The 21510-nt window shown below is 35.7% G+C and overlaps 1 protein-coding gene across 1 annotated transcript in view; it reads left to right on the forward strand.

Annotated features, from left to right (window-relative positions):
• LOC132405625 (PDZ and LIM domain protein 4-like) overlaps positions 1-19197 on the forward strand; it is a 109436-nt gene extending 90239 nt beyond the window's left edge. The window contains exons 4-7 of the mRNA XM_059990583.1: positions 94-281; positions 4860-5017; positions 13615-13735; positions 14229-19197. Coding sequence (XP_059846566.1) covers positions 94-281; positions 4860-5017; positions 13615-13735; positions 14229-14424 — 663 coding nt within the window. The 3' untranslated portion in view covers positions 14425-19197. The remainder of the gene's footprint in view (positions 1-93; positions 282-4859; positions 5018-13614; positions 13736-14228) is intronic.
• Positions 19198-21510: the final 2313 nt, after the last annotated feature.

A 21510-nucleotide genomic window follows, 5' to 3' on the forward strand; every position in this document is an offset into this window, starting at 1 on the left:
ACTAATTCATGTACTGACAGTTTGAGAATCCATGTTCTCCAGGAATATTTTTGCATTCCATGCAATGCCTTTCTTTTTTCATTCACACTACAGGACTGCAGACCCACGGGGAGTCCAAATAACAGAAAGCCAACACCATTTACAGTTGGTGCAAATATAAATGAAACCAAACCGTTTGCAAGTACACAGTACAACACTCCTGCTGCATTGTATGCCAATGACAACATAGACCACACTCTGCCGGAACAATTAAGTGGGCTTCACGTTGCCTCTCCACAGTAGTAAGTATATCTTAATGATCTTTTATTCAAATCAAGATTACCCACCCCGTTTGTACAAAAAATTAAGTAAGAAATGTACAACTGCTCTTTTGATCACTTCAGTTCTCCTTTCTCACACTGGCCAAGTATTAACAACTCTGTACTCGAGCAGCCTTCTAACACTCAATTTTTAGGCTCGAATATGAATAACGTAATTCAGGAGGATGGCTGGCATGATCAGGAGAGGAGGAGAAATATAACAGAGAAAAAAGCATGTGTATATTGGAAAAAATCTTTTATTCTTGAATTGCTGTAAAATGCTTGAGTGCGAGTGTCTTAGCTCACATATTCCGTAATGACTTTTATTGAAAAACAAGTTTTTAGCACACCGTGTAATCAGTTCTCAATAAACTTCTCTTGGATTTATGATGTCTGTTGAGTTTGTGGGCTTTTCCTGTAGGGCTCCCTGATTTTTGAACACAGAGGACAATGTATCCATTGTCTTTTTGTCCTGAAAATTAATGGGGAACAGATGCCTGTTTGTTTTTTCTGAGGGAGTAAGAATAATTCTGCCCTTCCTGCAACTTGAGGAAAAAGTAAATGTGCAAAGAAATTTATTGCATTGTGGTTGGTGAGTGCAAAGGCTCAATGGGCAGTTGTTACATGGCAAGCCCATGAATGGTTTGTTCATAAATCCATTGCTAGAAATATCAGTACAGCGTGCTTTTGACTTTTTTGTGCCTTCCCCAATGCTCTCCTTCACTGGCCAGTGGGTAAGGTCAGAACTGCATCAGTCTTAGGGGTTGGGAACCTCCAGAGTTTGGAGAAATAGGGGAGATGACTATTATGGAGGGACTGGAGAGCATGTCCCCACTACTTTCTCCCAGAGACAGAGTTGAATATATAACCTAGATGACCTGCCTGAGCTGTGTTCAGCACATGCCTTGGATTTTCTCCAGTTGGCCCTTTTATGTCACGTTAAAAAAGGCTTCATGGTCCTGTGAAAGCTGTTGTACTCCACTGATATGTATTGATTCCTTATGCATTTCCACACTTTGATTTATGAATTCTCCAATTTTGCTTAATTGAAATTGGATTACATGGCACAGAAAAATAGTGGTAATAAATGATCTAATTTCAGAGAACTGAAGGACTAAACAACAGTATCTTTGTTTTCCTTTGTATTCTTTATTCACCAGGTGAATTAAAATACACTTTGATGCAAGGTGCCACTTTCTGCCTTTTTGTTTTTTCTTTGCATCTTGAAAAATTTAGCCAGAGTTATGATCTTTTCAAAACGTCTTTCTCATTTTGAGCGATGAGACCTGTGGTAACTCTGGAAATAGTAGAGCCGGGCTGTTTTAGTTTAATGTCAGCAAATATGAACGTTGGCAATGATCACTGAACTAACTAGCTGTTAGGAGTAGGAAAATCCAGGTTTGATTATCATCCTTAATTCCTTGACTGAAATTAGTTAATTTAGTATCTATCAAGGACACAAATACCTATTGTCATGCAGTCATAAAAAATAAAGCAAAGAAACAGGACCTTTGGCCCATCTAGTCTGTGCCTAACCTAAACTTCTTACTCCCATTGGCCTGCACCTGGACCATACCTATTTAATCTTCTCTTAAATGTTGACATCAAGCTTGCATGCATCATTTGCACACTCATGACCCTCTGAGTGAGGAAGTTTCCCCTTAAACTTCTCACTTTTCACCCTTAACCTATGACCTCTAGTCATCTTATCCAACCTCAGTGGCAAAAGCCTGCTTGCATTTACCCGATCTATACCCCTCATAATTTTGTATATCGCTATGAAATCTCCCCTCAGTCTTCTACATTCCAAGAAATAAAGTTGTAACCTATTCAATTTTTGCTTATAACTTTGGTCCACCAGTCCCGGCAACATCCTTCTAAATTTTTCTGTACTCTGTCAACCTTATTAACATCCTCCCGGTAACTGGGTAACCAAAACTGCACTCAATACTCCGAAGTGGCAAAAGCTTTTATTCTAACCCTATCAAACTGTGCCACCAGTTTCAATGAATTATGGACCTGTACTCCCAGATCCCTTTGTTCTACCACACTCCTCCTCAGTGCCCTAACATTCACTGTATAAGACTTACCCTATTTGGTCCTACCAAAGTGCAACATTTTGCACGTCTGCATTAAATTCCATCTGCTATTTTTCAGCCCATTTCTTCAGCTGGTCCAAGCTCTGACGGTCTTCTTTGCCATCCATGACACACCCAATCTTCATGTCATCCACAAATTTGATGATCCAGTTAACCACATTATCATCCAGATCATTGACATAGATGACAAACAACAATGGACCCAGCACAGATCCCTGTGGCACTCCACTAATTACAATCCTCCATTCAGAGAGGCAATCATCTCGTACCACTCTGGTGAATCCCACAGAGCCGATGTCTGTTTCGTTTTGCTACCTCATCTTGAATGCCAAGCGACTGAAACTTCTTGACCATCCTCCCACATGGGACATTGTCAAATGCTTTGCTAAAGTCCATGTAGACAACATCCATTGTTTTGCTTTCATCAACTTTCCTGGTTACCACCTTGAAAAACTCTTAAGATTGGTTAAATATGACCCACCATTCACAAAGCCATGCTGACTATCCCTAATCAGTGCATATCTATCCAAATACTCTTATATATCTGGTCCCTTGGAATGCCTTCCAATAACTTTCCCACTACTGATATCAGACTCACTGGCCTATAATTTCCTGATTTATTTTTAGACCCTTTCATAAATAGCGGAACATTAGCTATTCTCCAATCCTTCAGTACCTCACCTATCGCTAAGGATGAGTTAAGTATCTCAGCTTGGACTCCAGCAATTTTTGCACTTGCGACCCTCAGGGTCCGAGGGAACACTTTGTCAGGCCCTGGGGATTTCTCCACCCTAATTTACCTCAAGACAGCAAACACCAGTTCTTTTGTAATCTGTATAGGGTCCATGACCTCACTGCTGCTTTACCTCACTCCCAGACTCTGACTCTGTCAAAAAGCTTCTAATGACATCTGCCTTCAATCCTATTCACTATATTAAGAAAAATACACCATTGTTTACCCTGAAAATTGCATGTATTCATTTTACTAAAATCCATTGATTTTTTTCATCACAAAAAAAGAAAGATGCTTCAATATAGTATTCTGAAATATGTTATGGTGGTACTATTTATTTGAAGTATTCCATTAGTTATCTATTCCTAATGCTGTCCACCAATTATTACTGTGAATTGTAATGTAATTGTAATACTGCAAGAGACCACCTTGTATAGTGCAATGATTGTTCTTGTAAAATTGAAGTTTCCATAAACCACATGTGAATATAACTAAAATTTCTTTAACCATGAGTTTTCCAACCCATGATAACTTTTGTGTATTTGTGTGCTCTAGATTGCTTACAAAGTGGGGAGCAGTAAGTGTTACATAAATCAACTGATTTATGGAAACACATGCCCATGGACATGCTGTGTTTCAAAAGGGGAAACTATTTCCCAGCATTGGACTAGATTTCAGGTGGTGGGTGACTTGGAGGACTGGGAGGAGGGAATTAGTGTAACTTGTGGAATAAGAAGTTTGTTCTGGTTTCAATTAGACTATGGAATATTATAGGAATGAATAATGCCTGCTAAGTGTGCTTGAGTGTAGTGAGATATTGAATGATTCAGTATTATAGTTTGATCAATCACCTTATTGAATAGTTCTATTCTTTCTGCTTTACCGGAGGCCCGGTGATTCCAGTTGCTCAATATTTTATTTCTGTTCAAGTCTTACATTTACCACTGTCCTTGATCCGCCTACATTGTTCCAATAAAGGCCAGTGCAAGCTGAAAATAGCATCACTTGTTTTAAATGGATGCTGGTTTTAGGCTTCCTCCATAAACATAATACTAAACAATAATTACAGCTTCCGTTTTCATGGACAGAGCTGCATCTTCTTGTTCCACTCTCTAATGCTTTTCCATTTTCACTCTGCTTGGGTTGCACTGTCATTCCTTTTGCTATGTAGTCACTTTTGCCTCCCCATTTTCACTGGCTCAGTCTTAATCTGTTCGACCCTAGCTCTTCCTTGTGAATGAAGACTGCTTGCAATATTGGGCAAATCTAAAGTTTTAAATGTTCTGTTCAGTGACTGGTTGACCATTACCAGATAAATAGAGGGCACACAGCTGAAGCAAAGGCAAAGATTGTACCAATCTGTCTCTATCCACTCTCTGTAAATAGTCAAACTATTTCTGACATCTGTTACCACATGACCAGTATTTTATTTCTACTTTTATGTCTGATGTACAGCAAGGTCAATATATTGTTCTTTCTCTGTTTACCTTTCATCTGTGAGCTAGCTTTCTCCACTCGGAATGGAGCACCTGTACACCTGAGTACTTTGCATATAAAAAAAGATGTGTAATATAATAATCACATGAGCAGGTTTGAATGCAGCAATGCAGAGCGCACGTTGTATATTGATGACAAGCATTTTCAAAATATGTAATAATTTTTGCTTGACTTCAGCATGATGTTTCATTTTTGTAGCAATGGGTAACTTCCAAAATTGTACTTCTTTAGCACTGAGCCATCAAAGGTGTCTCCGAAATTGTGGAATGAAGTTGACACTGAATCGGATGTTTATAAGATGCTTCGGGATGGCGAAGAGCCACCATCAGAACCCAAGCAGTCAGGATCTTTCAAGATGCTGCAGGGCATGTTGGAAGCTGAACAGACAGGTAAGTTGATCGTGCACGGATAAAGCAAAAACAAGTAGTGCCTATCCAGTGCCCACCCACTCACTGTAAGTAGTCATAATATTTCTGACACATAGCACTAAGTAAGAGTTTCTTTTCCCCAGCCACATGCGGAAGCCATCAATGTGAGCATCTGCCATCAATGATCAATTTTTCCACCATTCTATCACTCTCCCTCAAATTGACTTATTTGCCCCTCCGCTCCACTGCTGACCATGCATTGCTCAAGCCATCAAGGCCGTTGCCACTTCGTAGATATGACAATTCCAGCTCAGCCCCCGTCAGCCTCACATCTTCTACTCGTCATAAACTGACATGATCATTTTTCATTGGTCTTGGTCTTCAATTCCATTGGCTGGTGTATGTGCAAACCGACCTACATTGGTTACTGGTTGCCTTGACCTTAAGGAATAGAATTTACAAAAGTAATTTCAAATGTCTCCATGGTTTCAATTGTGTGTAGCCTTCTGAAGAACATCTACTGTACCTGCAGACATGCAATGCTTGCCTCTTGGCGCTTCTAATTTTAATTTTTAAACAATGGCTACTATGATTTTAGCTAGTAAGATACATGGTCTAGATTTCTCCCTCTCAAGCCCAATCTGTCTCTCAGCCTTTTCATTTCTAAACTCATTAAAATCTACTTTGAAAACGCTTTTAGTCATCATTGGAGCTGGAGTGGTGGTACTCTGGTTAGATTAGCAGATTAATCATCCACGGAGCTAACAATCAGGCTCTTTCCAATCTCACCATGGCAATTAATGAATTTAATTTAAGTTGATTCTTTAGAAAGTAAAGACTTCTAGATTGTCTTAAATTTATCTGATACACTGATGCTCTTTTAGGAAAGAAATCTACCACTCTTAAATGGTCTAGCTTTTTTTTTACTTCAGACCTTCGGCAATGTGATCAATTCTTTTTTTTAATACAACTTTTTCTGACCTCCCCCCCCGCGTGGTCAATTCTTGAAAATCCTTTAGCAAGCCACTAAAGCTTTATCCTAGCTGCCATGTTAGGGTTAATCTGATTACTGGTGATGTTACCAAGCTTCGTTTGTTAAAGGAGACTGATGTTTTCAACCAAGAGTACCTTTTCGTATTTTTGCTATTTGCTGCATGTTCCAGCTGACCCTGTGAGATCATCTTCATGAACAGCTGTGGAATGGTGTCTGCTTTGGGGAAATTGTTCCTTGATAGTTTCTCCAAAGCAAATATAACAGTCTGATACTAAAGATGGTGAAAATGTTCAGCTGATATCACAAACACTTTCAATTTCATATTTTCTGGATATCAGCTTTTATAGTTTCCTTCTTTTCAAAATCTGATGTAGTATTCACAAGATCACAGAAAATTTACAGTTCCTGTAAATTCCATATTTCCACCCCAGACTTTATATTTTTACGGTGGTGAATATACATACAGGAATTCATCATGAGGAGAAAAAGAATTAAATGTGCCTTAACGTTTTTTTGGCTTGGGTTCAGATTTTGAATAACACCACATCTGCAACCTGTCTTGAAAGTTTCTTTCTTTCTTTTTCAATCTTTTTCTTGAGTTTCATATAAATATAAAAAAAACATAACAAAATAATGAATAGGTTATGAATACAATAGACTTAAGATTACATTAATAATAGGATAATAATATCCTATTAAACATCAACAACAAAAAAGTACATTAATCAATCAAGTCTATATAATTATATATGAAAAAAAACAAAACTAATCATCCAAAGAAAAAGAAAAAAAAAATTTAAAATGTGTGAAAGAAAATATATATATGAAACAAGCACTAAACTAAAACTAACATGGGCAATAATAACAATTTATAAGTATATGATAGTGTCAAAGAACTCCGGAACTCCATAGCTGAACAAGAATAAACAAAGAGAAGGTCTGGGAAAGGCCAAATTAATTCACATGAAAATGTCGGATGAACGGTCCCCAAGTTTCTTCAAATTTAATTGACGAGTCAAAAATTGTGCTCCTAATTTTTTCCAAACTCAGATAAGAAATAGTTTGAAAAAGCCACTGAGACGTGGTAGGAGGGTTTACTTCTTTCCAATTTTGTAATATAGACCTTCTGGCCATTAATGTTACAAAAGCAATCATTCGTCTGATTGAAGGAGAAAACTGATTACCATCCTCATTTGGTATACCAAAGATTGCAGTAATAAAGTTAGGTTGTAAATCAATGTTCCAAATTGAGGAAATGGTAATGAATATGTCCTTCCAATAATTATGTAAAGTAGGACATGACCAAAACATATGGGTCAGTGAAGCCACTTCTGAATGACATCTATCACATTGAGGGTTAATATGAGAATAAAATCGAGCAAGTTTATCTTTAGACATATAAGCTCTATGTACAATTTTAAATTGTATTAAAGCATGTTTAGCACATATAGAAGAAGAATTAACCATTTGTAAAATTTTTTCCCATTTATCTGTTGGTATATTGTAGCGAAGTTCTTTTTCCCATTGTTGTTTAATTCTATCAGACATTTCTGGTTGTATCTTCATAATCATGTTGTAAATAAAAGCAACTAATCCCTTCTGACAAGGATTTAAGGTAAAAATCAAATCTGAGAAATCCGTTGAAGTTGAGTTGGGAAAAGATGGTAAAACTTTATGTAAAAAATTTCTAATTTGTAAATATCTGAAGAAATTAGATTTAGGTAATTTAAATTTATTGGAAAGTTGGTCAAAAGACATCAAAGTACCTTCAAAAAAAAGGTCACGAAAACATTTTATACCTTTCCTTTTCCATATGCTAAAGGCTTGATCTGTCAAGGAAGGTTTAAAGAAAAAATTAAATAAAATAGGGCTATCAAGCACAAAGTTTTTCAAAGTAAAGAATTTCCGAAATTGAAACCAAATTCGTAATGTGTGTTTAATAACAGGATTAGATATCTGTTTATTAAATTTAACTAAATCAGCAGGAAGAGAAGAACCAAGAACAGAGAATAAAGAATATCCCTTTACTTCATTGCATTCCAAATTTACCCACTGCGGACACAATAATGAGTCCAAATCCAATTTCCAATACGTTAGATTACGAATATTATTCGCCCAATAATAAAATCTAAAATTAGGCAAAGCTAAACCACCATCTTTTTTAGATTTTTGTAATTGCCTTTTACTTAACCTAGGGTTTTTGTTTTGCCACACAAATGAGGAAATTTTTGAATCAATGTTGTCAAAAAAGGATTTAGGAATAAAAATTGGTAAGGCTTGAAATAAGTATAAAAATTTCGGTAAAATCATCATTTTAATAGCATTAATCCGACCAACTAATGATAAGAATAAGGGAGACCATCTTGTAGTAAGATGTTGTATTTGAAGAAGCATGGGTAAAAAATTCAGTCTAAATAAATCTTTATATTTCTTGGTAATTTTTATACCTAAATAGGTAAAATTATCAGTAACAACTTTAAATGGAATCCTGTCATTCAATAAAGTTTGCGCATTTAAAGGGAATAATTCACTCTTATCTAAGTTTAATTTGTAACCAGAAAAACTACCAAATTGAGCCAACAAGGATAAAATAGTGGGAATAGATCTATCAAGATCAGAAATATATAACAGCAAATCATCAGCATAGAGTGATAATTTATATAATTTCTCATTACGAGTAATACCAAAAATATTAGGAGATTCACGAATAGCAATGGCTAAAGGTTCTAACGCAATATTAAATAATAAAGGACTTAAAGGACAACCTTGTCTCGTACCACGAGATAATTGAAAAAAGGAGGATCTATAATTATTTGTAAGAACAGAAGCAACAGGTTTATAGTATATTAGTTTAATCCATGATATAAAATTAGGACTAAAATTAAAATTTCTCAAAGCATTAAATAAATATGTCCATTCAACTCTTATCAAAGGCTTTTTCAGCATCTAATGAGATAACACATTCTGGGACTGTGGGTGATGAAGTATGAATTATATTAATCAATTTTCTAACATTAAAAAAAGAATACCGATTCTTAATGAAACCAGTTTGATCTTCTGAAATAATCTTTGGTAATACCTTTTCTAATCTAGTGGCTAAAATTTTTGTAAGAATCTTAGAATCTACATTTAATAGTGATATAGGGCGATAAGATGTACATAGAGTAGGATCTTTATCTTTTTTAAGAATTAGATAGTAGCTTCATAAAAAGACTGAGGTAATCTCTTCTTAGCAAATGCATCGTTAAAGATTTCACATAACCAAGGGGAAAGCAAAGAAGAAAAAGTTTTGAAAAATTCTACAATATAACCATCAGGGCCAGGAGCTTTCCCTGAATTCATTGATGAGACAGCCTCACCTATTTCGGCCATAGAGATAGGAGCATCAAACAAGCTACGATCTTCACCAATCAGTTTAGGAATATTCAAATTGTTAAAAAAATTATCCATCATGGACAGATCACCATCAAATTCTGATTGATATAAAGATTTATAAAAATCTTGAAAAGTATTATTGATTTCTTTATGATCAGTGGTTAAATTACCATCTTGTTTACGAATTTTAATAATTTGTCGCCTGGTCGAAATAGCTTTTAATTGATTAGCTAACAGTTTACCAGTTTGATCACTGTGAATATAGAATTGAGCTCTAGTCCTAATTAATTGATTTTCAATTGAAGAAGATAATAATAAACTATGTTCCATTTGAAGCTCAACTCTCTTCTTATAAAGTTCTATGGTAGGAGTCACGGAATAAATCTTATCAATTTCCTTAATTTTATCCACCAATAAAGCAATATCTAAATATCTTTGTTTCCTTTTACCAGCGGAATACGAAATAATTTGTCCACGGATAAAAGCCTTAAAAGAGTCCCAAAGTATTCCTCTGTCGATTTCTTCAGTATAGTTTGTTGAGAAAAACAAATCAATTTGCTGCTTTATATAGATGACAAATTCTGGGTCTTGAAGCAAAGTAGCATTAAGTCTCCAAGATCTAACATTATTGGAAAAGTCCGAAATCTTAATAGATAACTTCAAAGGTGCATGATCCGAAATAGTAATAGAATCATATTTACAATCAATAACATCCGTTAATAACCGATGATCAATAAGAAAGTAATCAATTCTAGAATAACTATGATATACATGTGAAAAAAATGAAAATTCTTTATCTTTAGGGTTCAAAAACCGCCATATTTCTGTAATTCCCGAATCAACCATAAAAGAATTAATAAGTAAGGCTGATCTATTCGGAAGAGTTCGAATAGGTTTAGATCTATCCATCAAAGGATTCAAACAACAATTAAAATCTCCACCCAATATCAACATATATTCATTCAGATTAGGAAGGGAAGTAAATAAACATTTAAAAAATTCAGGGCAGTCAAAATTTGGGGCATAAATATTAACTAGAACCACTTTCCGATTGAAAAGTGAACCAGTTATCAACAAAAATCTGCCCTGCGGATCAGAAATAATTTCGTGATGTATAAACAAAATTGAGGGGTCTATAAAAATAGACACACCCCTAATTTTAGCGGTACAATTCGAATGAAATTGTTGACCCTTCCAGAACCTAAAAAAACGTTGATTATCCTCCCTCCTAATATGGGTTTCCTGTGCAAAAATAATATTAGCATTCAATCTATGGAATACCTTAAATATTTTTTTACATTTAATCGGATGATTTAAATCATTAGTATTCCAAGAGATAAAATTAATAGATTTATCCATCATGCCAATATTAGTTGTGTATATCATAATAGGTTAAAAAGACACATAACCCATAATTTAGGAAAAAGGAAAATAGATTCAGGAGCAACCGGAGAACATGACACCTCAACAATATTAATAATTTAAAGTTGGCCCATAAACTAAAAGCAGAAAAAAATGCAAAAGCGTGAAAAAAGATCCCCACCCCCTCCCCCCACCCTTCGAAGAAAAGCCAAGCGGCAAGCGCATAATCTAACACTAACCTTACCCCCATTTCAAGATGGCAGCTCCATAAAAAGTTTTTTAAAGAAAAACTATGTAACACCCATATTTAAATATAGGGTTGCAAAAAGAAAATATATGTCAATCAGAATGAAAAAAACTAATATAATAAAACAAACAATCTTTAACAAGAAAAAATAAACATCAAAATTTAAGTGTAATATACCTTTAAAAAATTTCACATATAAATGCAAGAAAGACGACGTTTCAAAAGCAAAGACTTATGGGAAGAAGAAACGACATTTTGAAAAAGCCATCTTACAAAATATGAATGCAGATTCAACAATCTATTAAAAAAGTTTAATAGTAAAAAAATACCAAAATAGGATCAAAAAAGATTCAATAAACACTACAATATATATAAAAAAAACTAAAAAAAAAATTCAAAACATTCGTCCCATTTCTAAGTACAGGCAAACAAATAAATGTTTATAAAAAGCAGAGTCTTATGGGAAGAAGAAACGACATCTTGAAAAAAATAAATGATTATTACAAGATATAGATGTATATATCTAAAACAGAAAAAAGAATTAAAAAATATTATAAAAGTTAAAAAAGCATCCATAAAATAGTGATAATAATGAAAAATAAGAGCCAGACCCGTGGAACGGGATAGAAAGTTATAACCCAACTTCGTAGGTTACTTAAAATGAGATGGCACCCGCTCTCCGAGGAATCTTCAACATGACACAAAGTTCAAGTTGCACTAGGAGATCTATATTCTTCAACAAATTTCTTCGCTTCTTCCGGGGTTTTGAAAAATTGCTGACTGTTGTCGTTTAACGTAATTCTGAGCTTCGCTGGATACATTAAAGCTTGTTTAAGGCCAATCGAATAAATCTCTGCCATCACTGGTTTAAAAGCGATTCTTGATTTCATTACTTCAAAAGAATAATCTTCAACAATTCGAAATGAATTGGTGTTATAAGAAATCATGCCTTTTTTACGAGCTAATCGAATTAAAAGCTCTTTCTCCCGAGGATAATGAAGGCGAACAATCACCGCTCGTGGTTTATCAGACAGAGCCGAAAATCTCGCAACTCTGTGAACACGATCGATAACAGGTTTAGCTTGCAAACCTTCAGCACTGAAAGTTTCCCATAGTAAATTAGAGAAAAATTCAGTTAAATCACCGGACTCAACTTTTTCGGGGAACCCGATGATACGCAAATTCTGTCTACGAGATCGATTTTCGAGATCAGTAATTTTAAACTTATACTGATCCATAGTTTTAGCATTTGACTCTACCTTCTTCTCCAACGCTTCAATTGTACGTACTTTTGCACAAATGGATTTTTCAAGAGTCGCGATCTTATCTTCATGCCGCTGAATGTCCGATGCCTGCGATTGAAGTTTAATTTCAAACGATCTATCAGCTTCTTCAAGTTCAGATATTTTCCTGGTAAGCTTATTTTCCAAACTTGTCAGTCTGCTTCCCAATCTACCATCCAATCTGCCTTCCAGACTCGAAAGTTTAATATCCAGTTTAGCGTCCAAAAGAGCAGAGATTGCGTCAATGGATACAGGTTCCTTAGACGATTTCTTGCTTGTAGCCATTTTAAGTTTGTCGAGATTAGATCAAATATTATTTTAGGAAGAAAAAGTTAATCAAAAGTATCAACCCATGTGATTAAATTCGAAAAAATTTAATTAAGGGGTGATTATAGTTGAAAAAATGAAGAGCGCCTAAAGGCAGATGTTTACGTCGCCATCTTGAAACTCCACCCCCTTGAAAGTTTCAAATGCTTCTGAAACTTCCTATTAAATGCAATTAAGGAAAGAGGTTAAATTAGACTTTATTTCTTGTGAATTCAAAGTACCAGAAACCTGATAAATGGGCAGATTTCTTGTACTGTTTAATAAATGGCATCAGAAATTAAAATCAAAATATTTGAGAAAATCAATTATTTACATTCCTGTCATAGTGGATCAGCATTACTAAAGGTGTCCTTCAGACAGAAGTGGAGTGGGGGTGTGAGAATGGAAAGGAACAGCAATAGAAAATAAAACTTTTCTTTAAATTACAAAGAGTTAATCATATTCTAACTAGTACTGCCCATGGTTTATTCAAAATAAAATCTGAAGCTTCCTTTTGATTCTTGATGGACCCACTGTTGGTAAAATAAATCTTTTATCGGATTTTTTTTAAGTAACATTCTGGTTGGTCTATTGATCAGGTCATCCTTTCTCCTCCCTTAATGGTATGATCAGGAACTAAACACAAACGTTTCAAATGGTTCAATTTAATATCTGAGAATGTATACAGTAAATTTCTCGCAGTATAGAGGAAATATACATAATGTATACAGAACAGAAACAGTAAAAAACATGCAAATTTCTGGTCAATGCTTTTAAATGTTCTTAGCCACAGCTATGATGACCTGATAATATACACCTTCAGTAGGCTGCAGATGGCTCATTAATCCACAAGTCTTTCTGTTGTATACAACAGCAGGTGAATGATATTTTGTATATTCCACACAGACATCTCATTTTAATCTGGGTAAGCAGTTGTGCATCAACATCAAAATTACAGTTTAAAACTGTATATCAGTTTTTGTGTATGTGTGGGATGGGCGGAGAAGAACAGTATTAAAAGTATATCTTTATCTTATAAAATTTCTTGTAGGTGACAAAAGTGAAAGGCCAGCTGCCATCAAAAGTATAAAATCCCCTGTATCAAAATTCAGCAATGCTCCACCTACACTACAGAAGTTACCACAGTGTACTAGATGTGAGACCGGCATAGTGTAAGTATGCAGAAAAACTTCCGATTTATACAAATGTACTGTAATGATGAATAAGGAGAAGATATCCTAAAGTTTCAGTGCTTTGTCTCATCCAGTGAGAGCAACTGGCATCAGAGTTGGTTGGATTCATAGGTATTGTCAGAAAGAAAAGACTGTTTCAGGGAATGGGACAGATGTAAATGCTCTTAGAGGCTACATAGACTCTATTAGCCAAATGGCCCTCTATGTTGTGATGAATATGAAGAAAGTATAAAGTAGTCATTCCTTTTTCACTGGATTTAGCTCCCAACTTTGTAATCTGAGAGAAGTTTATTAATTTTAAGGATCACTCTTTCAAAGACAATCTCATGTCGTCCTTTGTTTTCCCTCTTCCATTCGCTCATCCTATTACCTTGATCATAATTTTATAAATTTGGTATTGTTTCACAGCTCATCTCGAGTTTCCTTTGAATCATTTATTCTGTATTTGTTAACATATATCTGTTCTTTCTAGTGGTGCTGTTGTCAAGGCACGGGAAAAGCTATATCATCCGGCATGCTTCATGTGTTCTGACTGTGGATTAAATCTAAAACAGAAAGGATACTTCTTCATTGAGGAGCAACTATATTGTGAGACCCACGCCAAAGCAAGAGTGCAGCCTCCAGAAGGTTATGAAGTTGTGGCTGTATATCCCAACTCCAGGGTGTAAGCTGTTGCCTTCAGGATCTCATTGTATTTAAATACTTCTCTTTCTGCTCTAAGATCTGGATTCTAACTCTTATGTGCCATAATTTAAATTTGAGTTAGTGTTGAAGAAATGGGTAGAATCAAAATGATCCTACATCCAGAAATGATAAATCTGTCAAATTGAGTTGAATTATAAATGTTTACCAAGCATTTTCAAGCAATGGTATTAAATTAACTTGCAGTTGTCTGTGTCAGATTTATTTTTTGTATGTTTTGACTGCCTGCTTCTCTTCTGTAAATGATAATTTATGCTATATTTGGATATCCATTACTTGTGTTTAATCAGACTGGGAATTAATGGAGCATATTATATGGTGGGGAGAACCTCAATGGAACTCTCCATCTTTCCATTGGTGGTAGGAGAGGTGTGCTGAAGATCATCGTATGACAATCACTTGCAAAGTCTCCTGTATTTTCTTTAACCTGAACACTTTATTAACAGCATTCCAAACTAATATTGTTTATATCAGCAAAACCTGCATGAACTAATATTTGCACTCTGGTGACAAAATGGGGCACATTCAAATTGTTCGTTGTCAAGATGGCTTTTGTGAAATTTAATGAGAATTTTTGGTCATTTTTTTAAAATTTTGAAAGCCAAAACACATACAAAACTATGGCACAGAAGCTGCTTATCACTACTACTTCCATTTCTTTCAGAACTTTTGACCTTTTTGCTTTCCTTTAATAGCACAGTAACTTGTACAGAGCTATTCTACTTAAATTTGAAACCAGTATATATAAGAAAATCTTTCTGAATGTACTTCTAGATCTTACACGTTTACTGTAGGTGGATACAAAGAATTACTACGGCTTACAATTAAGATGACCATGTTTTTTATTTGTAGGGAATGGTGTCTTTACCATGTCAGATTATTAATAGCTGTTATTTCGGACAAGAAGCTAATATGTGCTGCTTTGTTTCAATGCTGCCTTCCTTAAGGAACTAATCACATTTGATGTTTTCCAGATAATATATTCCTGCTCTATTAGGAAATGAATTTCATCTTGTGTAGTAGAACATTTTTTTTAACATCTTTATACCGATAGATTGTTACCCTTGGATTAGTCTTTTTTAAAACATGATATGTGTATTACAGTGTTAATAGACTTCTTTCAACCAGCTGTTAATTCAGGCTGGTTTTGCATTGCTTATGAAAAATCAAAAGGCAGATCTAAACTGTGCTGAAATATCTAGCTTGTGTTGCATATTTTTGTATTAAATTAGTTGGAAAATGGAACCTAACATGAGTTTGACATTATGTAGGTTGCGGTAACTCGGAGCGTGTATGTTGTAAATGTAACTATTTCGCCAGGGGAATGGGAATATAAAACACTAGCGGCATTACAGGGAAATACTGCAACTTGTTCTGTACTGAAATATGTGTTCTTAATTGTTTCCTTTTGCGCCACATTATTTACACCTGCTCACTCTGGATGGCTGCCTCATTGCACATGTTGAATAGCAATAAAGGTTATTAATTGGCTGCTTGAATTCAAGGCTGGAAGTACTTTTCATTCAGAACAGGTGTTGAAGGTAGGCTGTGAGAAGTCAAATTTGATGGGACGCAGTAAGAATCCTGGGTAAGTGGTTTCAGATGCTGTTTTGAAATGTCTGTGTATTTTGGAAGCATCTTGCAGTAATTTCACTTGGATAGGTGCAACATTGTGGTAGTAAGGGTTGGTCATACCATAAGGATATGCTTGTTTGAAGAAATGCAGCCCGTTTATTGCTTCCAGAAGTACTAAGAATAGGTTTTGAATTTTATTATAATGTGGTAAAAGAGTGTGACCTTTCTTGTTATGGGGTTGGGAGGGAGAAGGAGGTAGATGTGCAGGGCTAAAGGGCTACATTTGTAACTATTCTTACATTTGCTGCCCATTACATTTGGACTTGGTTTCCCTGATGGAAAGTTAATAGTCAAACTTGTGGGTAATGATTGACATTGTTATTGAATTGGAATTAGATTGTCCTAATGGTTTCGGGAAAAGGAATGGAACATATTCTGATTGTAATGGTTATAAAACCATAAGACATAGGAGCAGAATTAGGCATTTTTACCCATTGAGTCTGCCCTGCCATTCAATCATGGCCAATCCCTTTATCCCCTCCTCAGCCTCATAACCTTTGATGTTGTGTCCAATCAAGAACCTATCAATCTCTGCCTTAAGTGCACCCAATGACCTGGCCTCCATAGCTGTCTGTGGTAGCAAATTGCATCATATTGCCTGGTAGTTTGCCTAAAAGCACACTCCATTGGAGGGTTTGTGAGTGATATAATGGAAATGTATGGCACTGGGCTTGAGCTTAGTGGAGGTTTGTGTCCTTTATGATATTGTACATTTCTTATTGTTTTTGCTGCATGTTATTTTGTCCTGCAATAGTTAATGGCAAGTATTGGGGGGGGAGGGAGTGATTTTGTTCATGGGTATGAAAACCTGTACCCATAATAAAAGAAAACTCTCTATGTTAAGACTTTTTTGGATGAAGGCACGTCAAAGTATAAGTTGATAAGGCAAATTGTGCCCTACCTGTGGATGGTAGAATTTCAGAGACACGAGTCATATTGTGTGAAATAAAAATGTAATGTAACATTATTTTTCCCATTTTCACAGTATTATAGTGTGTGGGCTTTCTTTTTTTTATAACCCAGGTCTTCTGTATAGAGTAAACAATTTTGAGGTGGTTTCTTGTTAACTGTGCCGGTCTTGGTAATGTAGCATCAATGTGATCAATCCTCATCTGTCATCCTTTCCATAGGTATATTGTTACAAGTCCCATGGATGTCATATAGGAACAACAAGCAATAGGGTCAAAGCCATAGCAATTACCTCTGCCTAACACTGCTAAATTGGTTAATTGAGACCCATCAGAACTGTTACATTTTGGCCCAAATAAGCAGCTGCCCCAATTACCCAAAGTTTCTTGGAAATAGAGGTATAAAAAAGACAACCTGAGCAACAAATTATGTATTTAATTGAAATACAGAACAAATTAGAGCACTACCAATACTATTACAGTACTATAAAACTGTATTAGTTTCTAAGTTGTTGACAGAGGAATTAATCCAGTGTAAGCTACCATGTTCTTTTGCTTGACTATAAATGAACAAAATCAGTGTAGATGCCTAGCGCAGATAACAAACGGCTTTCACTCAATGCTTTCGACGATTGCATCCTCCAAATCTTCATTTTCATCATAATATTCAAGATGCTTGTCAATACCCTCAAATTCTTTGTAGTTCCCAACTTACAGAAGTAGTAAAGTGATTTCAATTTACCCCCGCCTGAATGCTTGAAACCTCAATGAGCAAAATAGTTCTGATTGTCTTTATGCTAATTTCTCACCAAATGTCAGTAACAAAAATCACTGCTTTTTGAACACAAACACATGCAACTGATGCCATTTTAAAACTGTTCGCTCGAATCCCGGTGTAATGTCTAGCAGTATGCAAGTGTATGTGACTGACACTTGTTAGAAACTGTTCACCAACAGTGTCCTGTCACAATTAGGCAGCATAGTGTCCCAACTTATCAAATAGAATTCTGGCAATTTTCACGATTACTTTTTGTTCTGTAAGAATTGTCCCAAATAAGCAGCTGACTCAATTAAACACTCTATTACATTATTTGTAAGCTGTCTCATTATTGTTCATATCAGAACAATAAATTCTGGCGTATAGGATCAATTTGTATATTATTTCCATTGTTTTTGGGTTTTTTTTCCAGAAAATGAATGCTCTGTGTGGGGTTAATGAATTTCTAAAGCAATACAATAAATTAATTTAAAGTTCAACAAATACGAGCAAACTTCAGTGCAATGCACGTTAGTCAATAAATAAGTGAGGTGGCAGAATAACTTTGTATCTGAAATGCATATTGATGTATTTCAGGAATGGTTGTTTGGATCACTAAACCACATGTAACTTTTATGAAATATGCAATAGTATCTTTGATTTTAAGGATCTAAGTAGCATCTAATTGTTTAACCATTTTGGCTTGTCACTAACACTGACAAACTGTTTTATTGACCAAATTTGAAGCCCAGTATATATTTTATGCCAGGTACTCATTTTAGAATATTGAGCAGTTCTGAAGTGTTGTCTAAATATATATTTTCAATGCATATGCTTCTTGCAAAACCTTGGAAAAATAAAATACCTTTAATGTGCTGGTTGCATTCAACCAGTACAATCCACCTTTTTACACAATGAACATAATTTGTATCTGTTATCTACTTGGTTCCAACGTTTCTGTAATGGCAAAATTGGTGATGTTCTCTGAAAACAATTCTGTTTTGATGGCCGAACACATGCTATTTGCTTTAAATCATTGTAATAAGAAATGGATCTGTACAGCAATGGTAGGTAAATGGGATCAATATTTTTCACATGCTTGTCAAAATTTGTATTTAATTCATTCATTTCATTGGCTGGTCAGGTTCTATTCTAAATTTGAATGGTGTTTTACTGTATCCAAGGTTTTACCAGAAACATGTTAAAGGTTGTTGAAGGCACTAATGCTTGCTCTTTATGTTCCCATTCCCTTAGACTTTGAATGTTAAATCTGCTACGTATTTTGGTACATTTACAATGTCATCTGGTGACATTCCTGATTCAATTTTAACTCTGTAGATTAACTCTATTACAATCTTCCTCTGTATTCAGTCTTAAGTAATTGCATAATTACAACACTAAACACCACTAGAGAATGCAAATAAAGCCATGAACTTGCATTTTTTGACTAAATGTTTCATTTTTCTGTTTGTAAATTCTTTAGAATTAGTTACTAGTGCTAGATGTCATCTAATCTGATGCAAGCCAAATGAGTCCATTTCAGGACAGGATTTGAACTTGGAAATACACATAAGCAGGGTTTCTTGTGACCATAATCTGTTACTCATATTCATTGTGATGCACAATAGTGTGTTCAATATCAAAACACCATATCACACTTCTCTCCAATAAAATTACTCATCTTAGTGATGCAGAAAAGCTTTTAGTTAAAAACTATATTAAACATGTTCCAATTTCACTTGTTTTTGGAAGTCAACATTTGGCTCTTGTAGATGGCCTGACTTTCCCTAGTTCTACTTGTTTAAGTAGGGTGGGGAGATGATCTATGTTTTCCCAGTACATTTACAAGGCATTCATCTGGACTTCATACTATTAAAAGCAGGAACATGACTGAACCAAATTGGAATGGATTAATATACTACTTAGAAAATATTAAGGTAATGAATAATTTGGGCTGAAAGGCATATTTCTATGCTGTGAGTCCAAATGATATTATATTAATGTCACTGGATTTAAAGATAGACGAAGTGATGGTCAACTATTAGCTTCTGGGAATATTTCACTATTGGCTTTTGAGGAAGTTTCTGACAAATTGAGATTTCCAGATTTGTTGTCACCAAAGTAGGATTGTTGTTCGATGAGCCATATTTTCACTGAAATAACTTCATCATGAAATGCCATTCAGCCATGTTTATTGTGGAATGACTTCATCTTGCTAAGAGTAGTATTCTAGAATGTAATAATTTTTCGAAAGGAGCAAGCTATATACATGCATGTATAATATACATGTGATGGTAAAACAAATTTTCTCCTCCTGCAGAGGAGAAAAATGGATTTCAAGCAGATGGCAACAACAGTACATGTATGAAATGTCATCTGTGCAGATTCATGACAATCAAAATTGTAAAAATGCCTGTATAAGGCTATTTTAAATAATTATCTGGGAATTAAGGAGTTTGCATCCATATGCATGTTACTTCAGCGTCATGAAATTAGATGTCTGGATTATTTTCAATGTAGTGTATTGTGACAAGAAATTTTCAATATCGCTATCACAGGAATGGGGAGTAATCTAGGTGACTTTGACCATGGAGTGATTCTTGTTGCCAGACGGAGTGGTTTGAGTATTTCAGAAACTGCTGATCTCCTGGGATTATCGTGCACAACAGTCTCTGGAGTTTACACACAAGCAAAATGCTGGAGGAGCTTAGCAGGTCAGGCAGTACCTATGGAAAGGAATAAACAGTCAACGTTTCTGTCTGAGAGCCTTCTTCAGGACTGGAAAGGAAGGGGGAAGACACCAAAATAAAAATGTGGGGGGAGGGGAATGAGGATAGCTAAGTGAAGCCAGGTAGGTAGAAAAGGTAAAGGTCTATGGACAAAGGAATCGGATAGGAGAGGGGACCATAGGAGAAAGAAGTGGGAGGGCCTTGGGGAGGTGACAGGCAGGTGAGAAAAGGTCAGATTTGCGAATAGAAGAGGAGAAGGGGGGGGAGTTTTTTTACTGGAAGAAGAAATCAATATTCATGCCATCAGGATGGACGCTACCCAAAGGTATATAATAAGTTGCTCCTGCGCTCTGAGGGTTGCCCCATCGTGGCACATGGACCAACATGTCGGAATGGGAAATGGAATCAAAATGTTTGGCCACTGGGAAGTTCCACTTTCGGTGGATGGAGCAGGTCTGCTCAGTGAAGTGGTCCCCCATTTTGCGACGGGTCACGGCAACATAGCGGACGTTGTATCAGGTGCACCAGACTCCGTAGCGGACTCCAGCAGGTTCACAGGTAAGGTGTTGCTTCACCCAGAAGGACTGTTTAGGGCCCTGAATGGATAGGTATACACTTTGGCCACTTTTATGGGAGACGGTGGGAAGAGATGTAATCAAGATAGTTGGTAGGTTTTTATAAAAGATGTCATTAAACAGTTTGTCTTCAGAGATGGAGACAGCCAGGTCAGGAAAGGGGAGGGAGGTGTCAGAAATGGACTGTGAATTTAAGGGCAGGGTGGAAATTGGAGGCAAATTTGGTGAACTGATGAGCCCCAGCTTAGGTGCATGAAGCAGCACAAATGCAGTTGTTAATGTACTGCAGGAAGAGTTGGGAAGTATTACCAGGGAAGTCTTGGAGCAAGGACAGCTCCATGTAGCCAATGTAAAGGCAGGCATTGCTGGGACCCTATGGCTACCCTTTGAGTCTGGAGAAAGTGGGAGGAACCAAAGGCAAAATTATTGAGTGTGAAGACTAGTTCTG

This window comes from Hypanus sabinus, chromosome 15 (genome assembly GCF_030144855.1).
Source record: "Hypanus sabinus isolate sHypSab1 chromosome 15, sHypSab1.hap1, whole genome shotgun sequence".
In the NCBI taxonomy this organism is placed as follows: domain Eukaryota; kingdom Metazoa; phylum Chordata; class Chondrichthyes; order Myliobatiformes; family Dasyatidae; genus Hypanus; species Hypanus sabinus.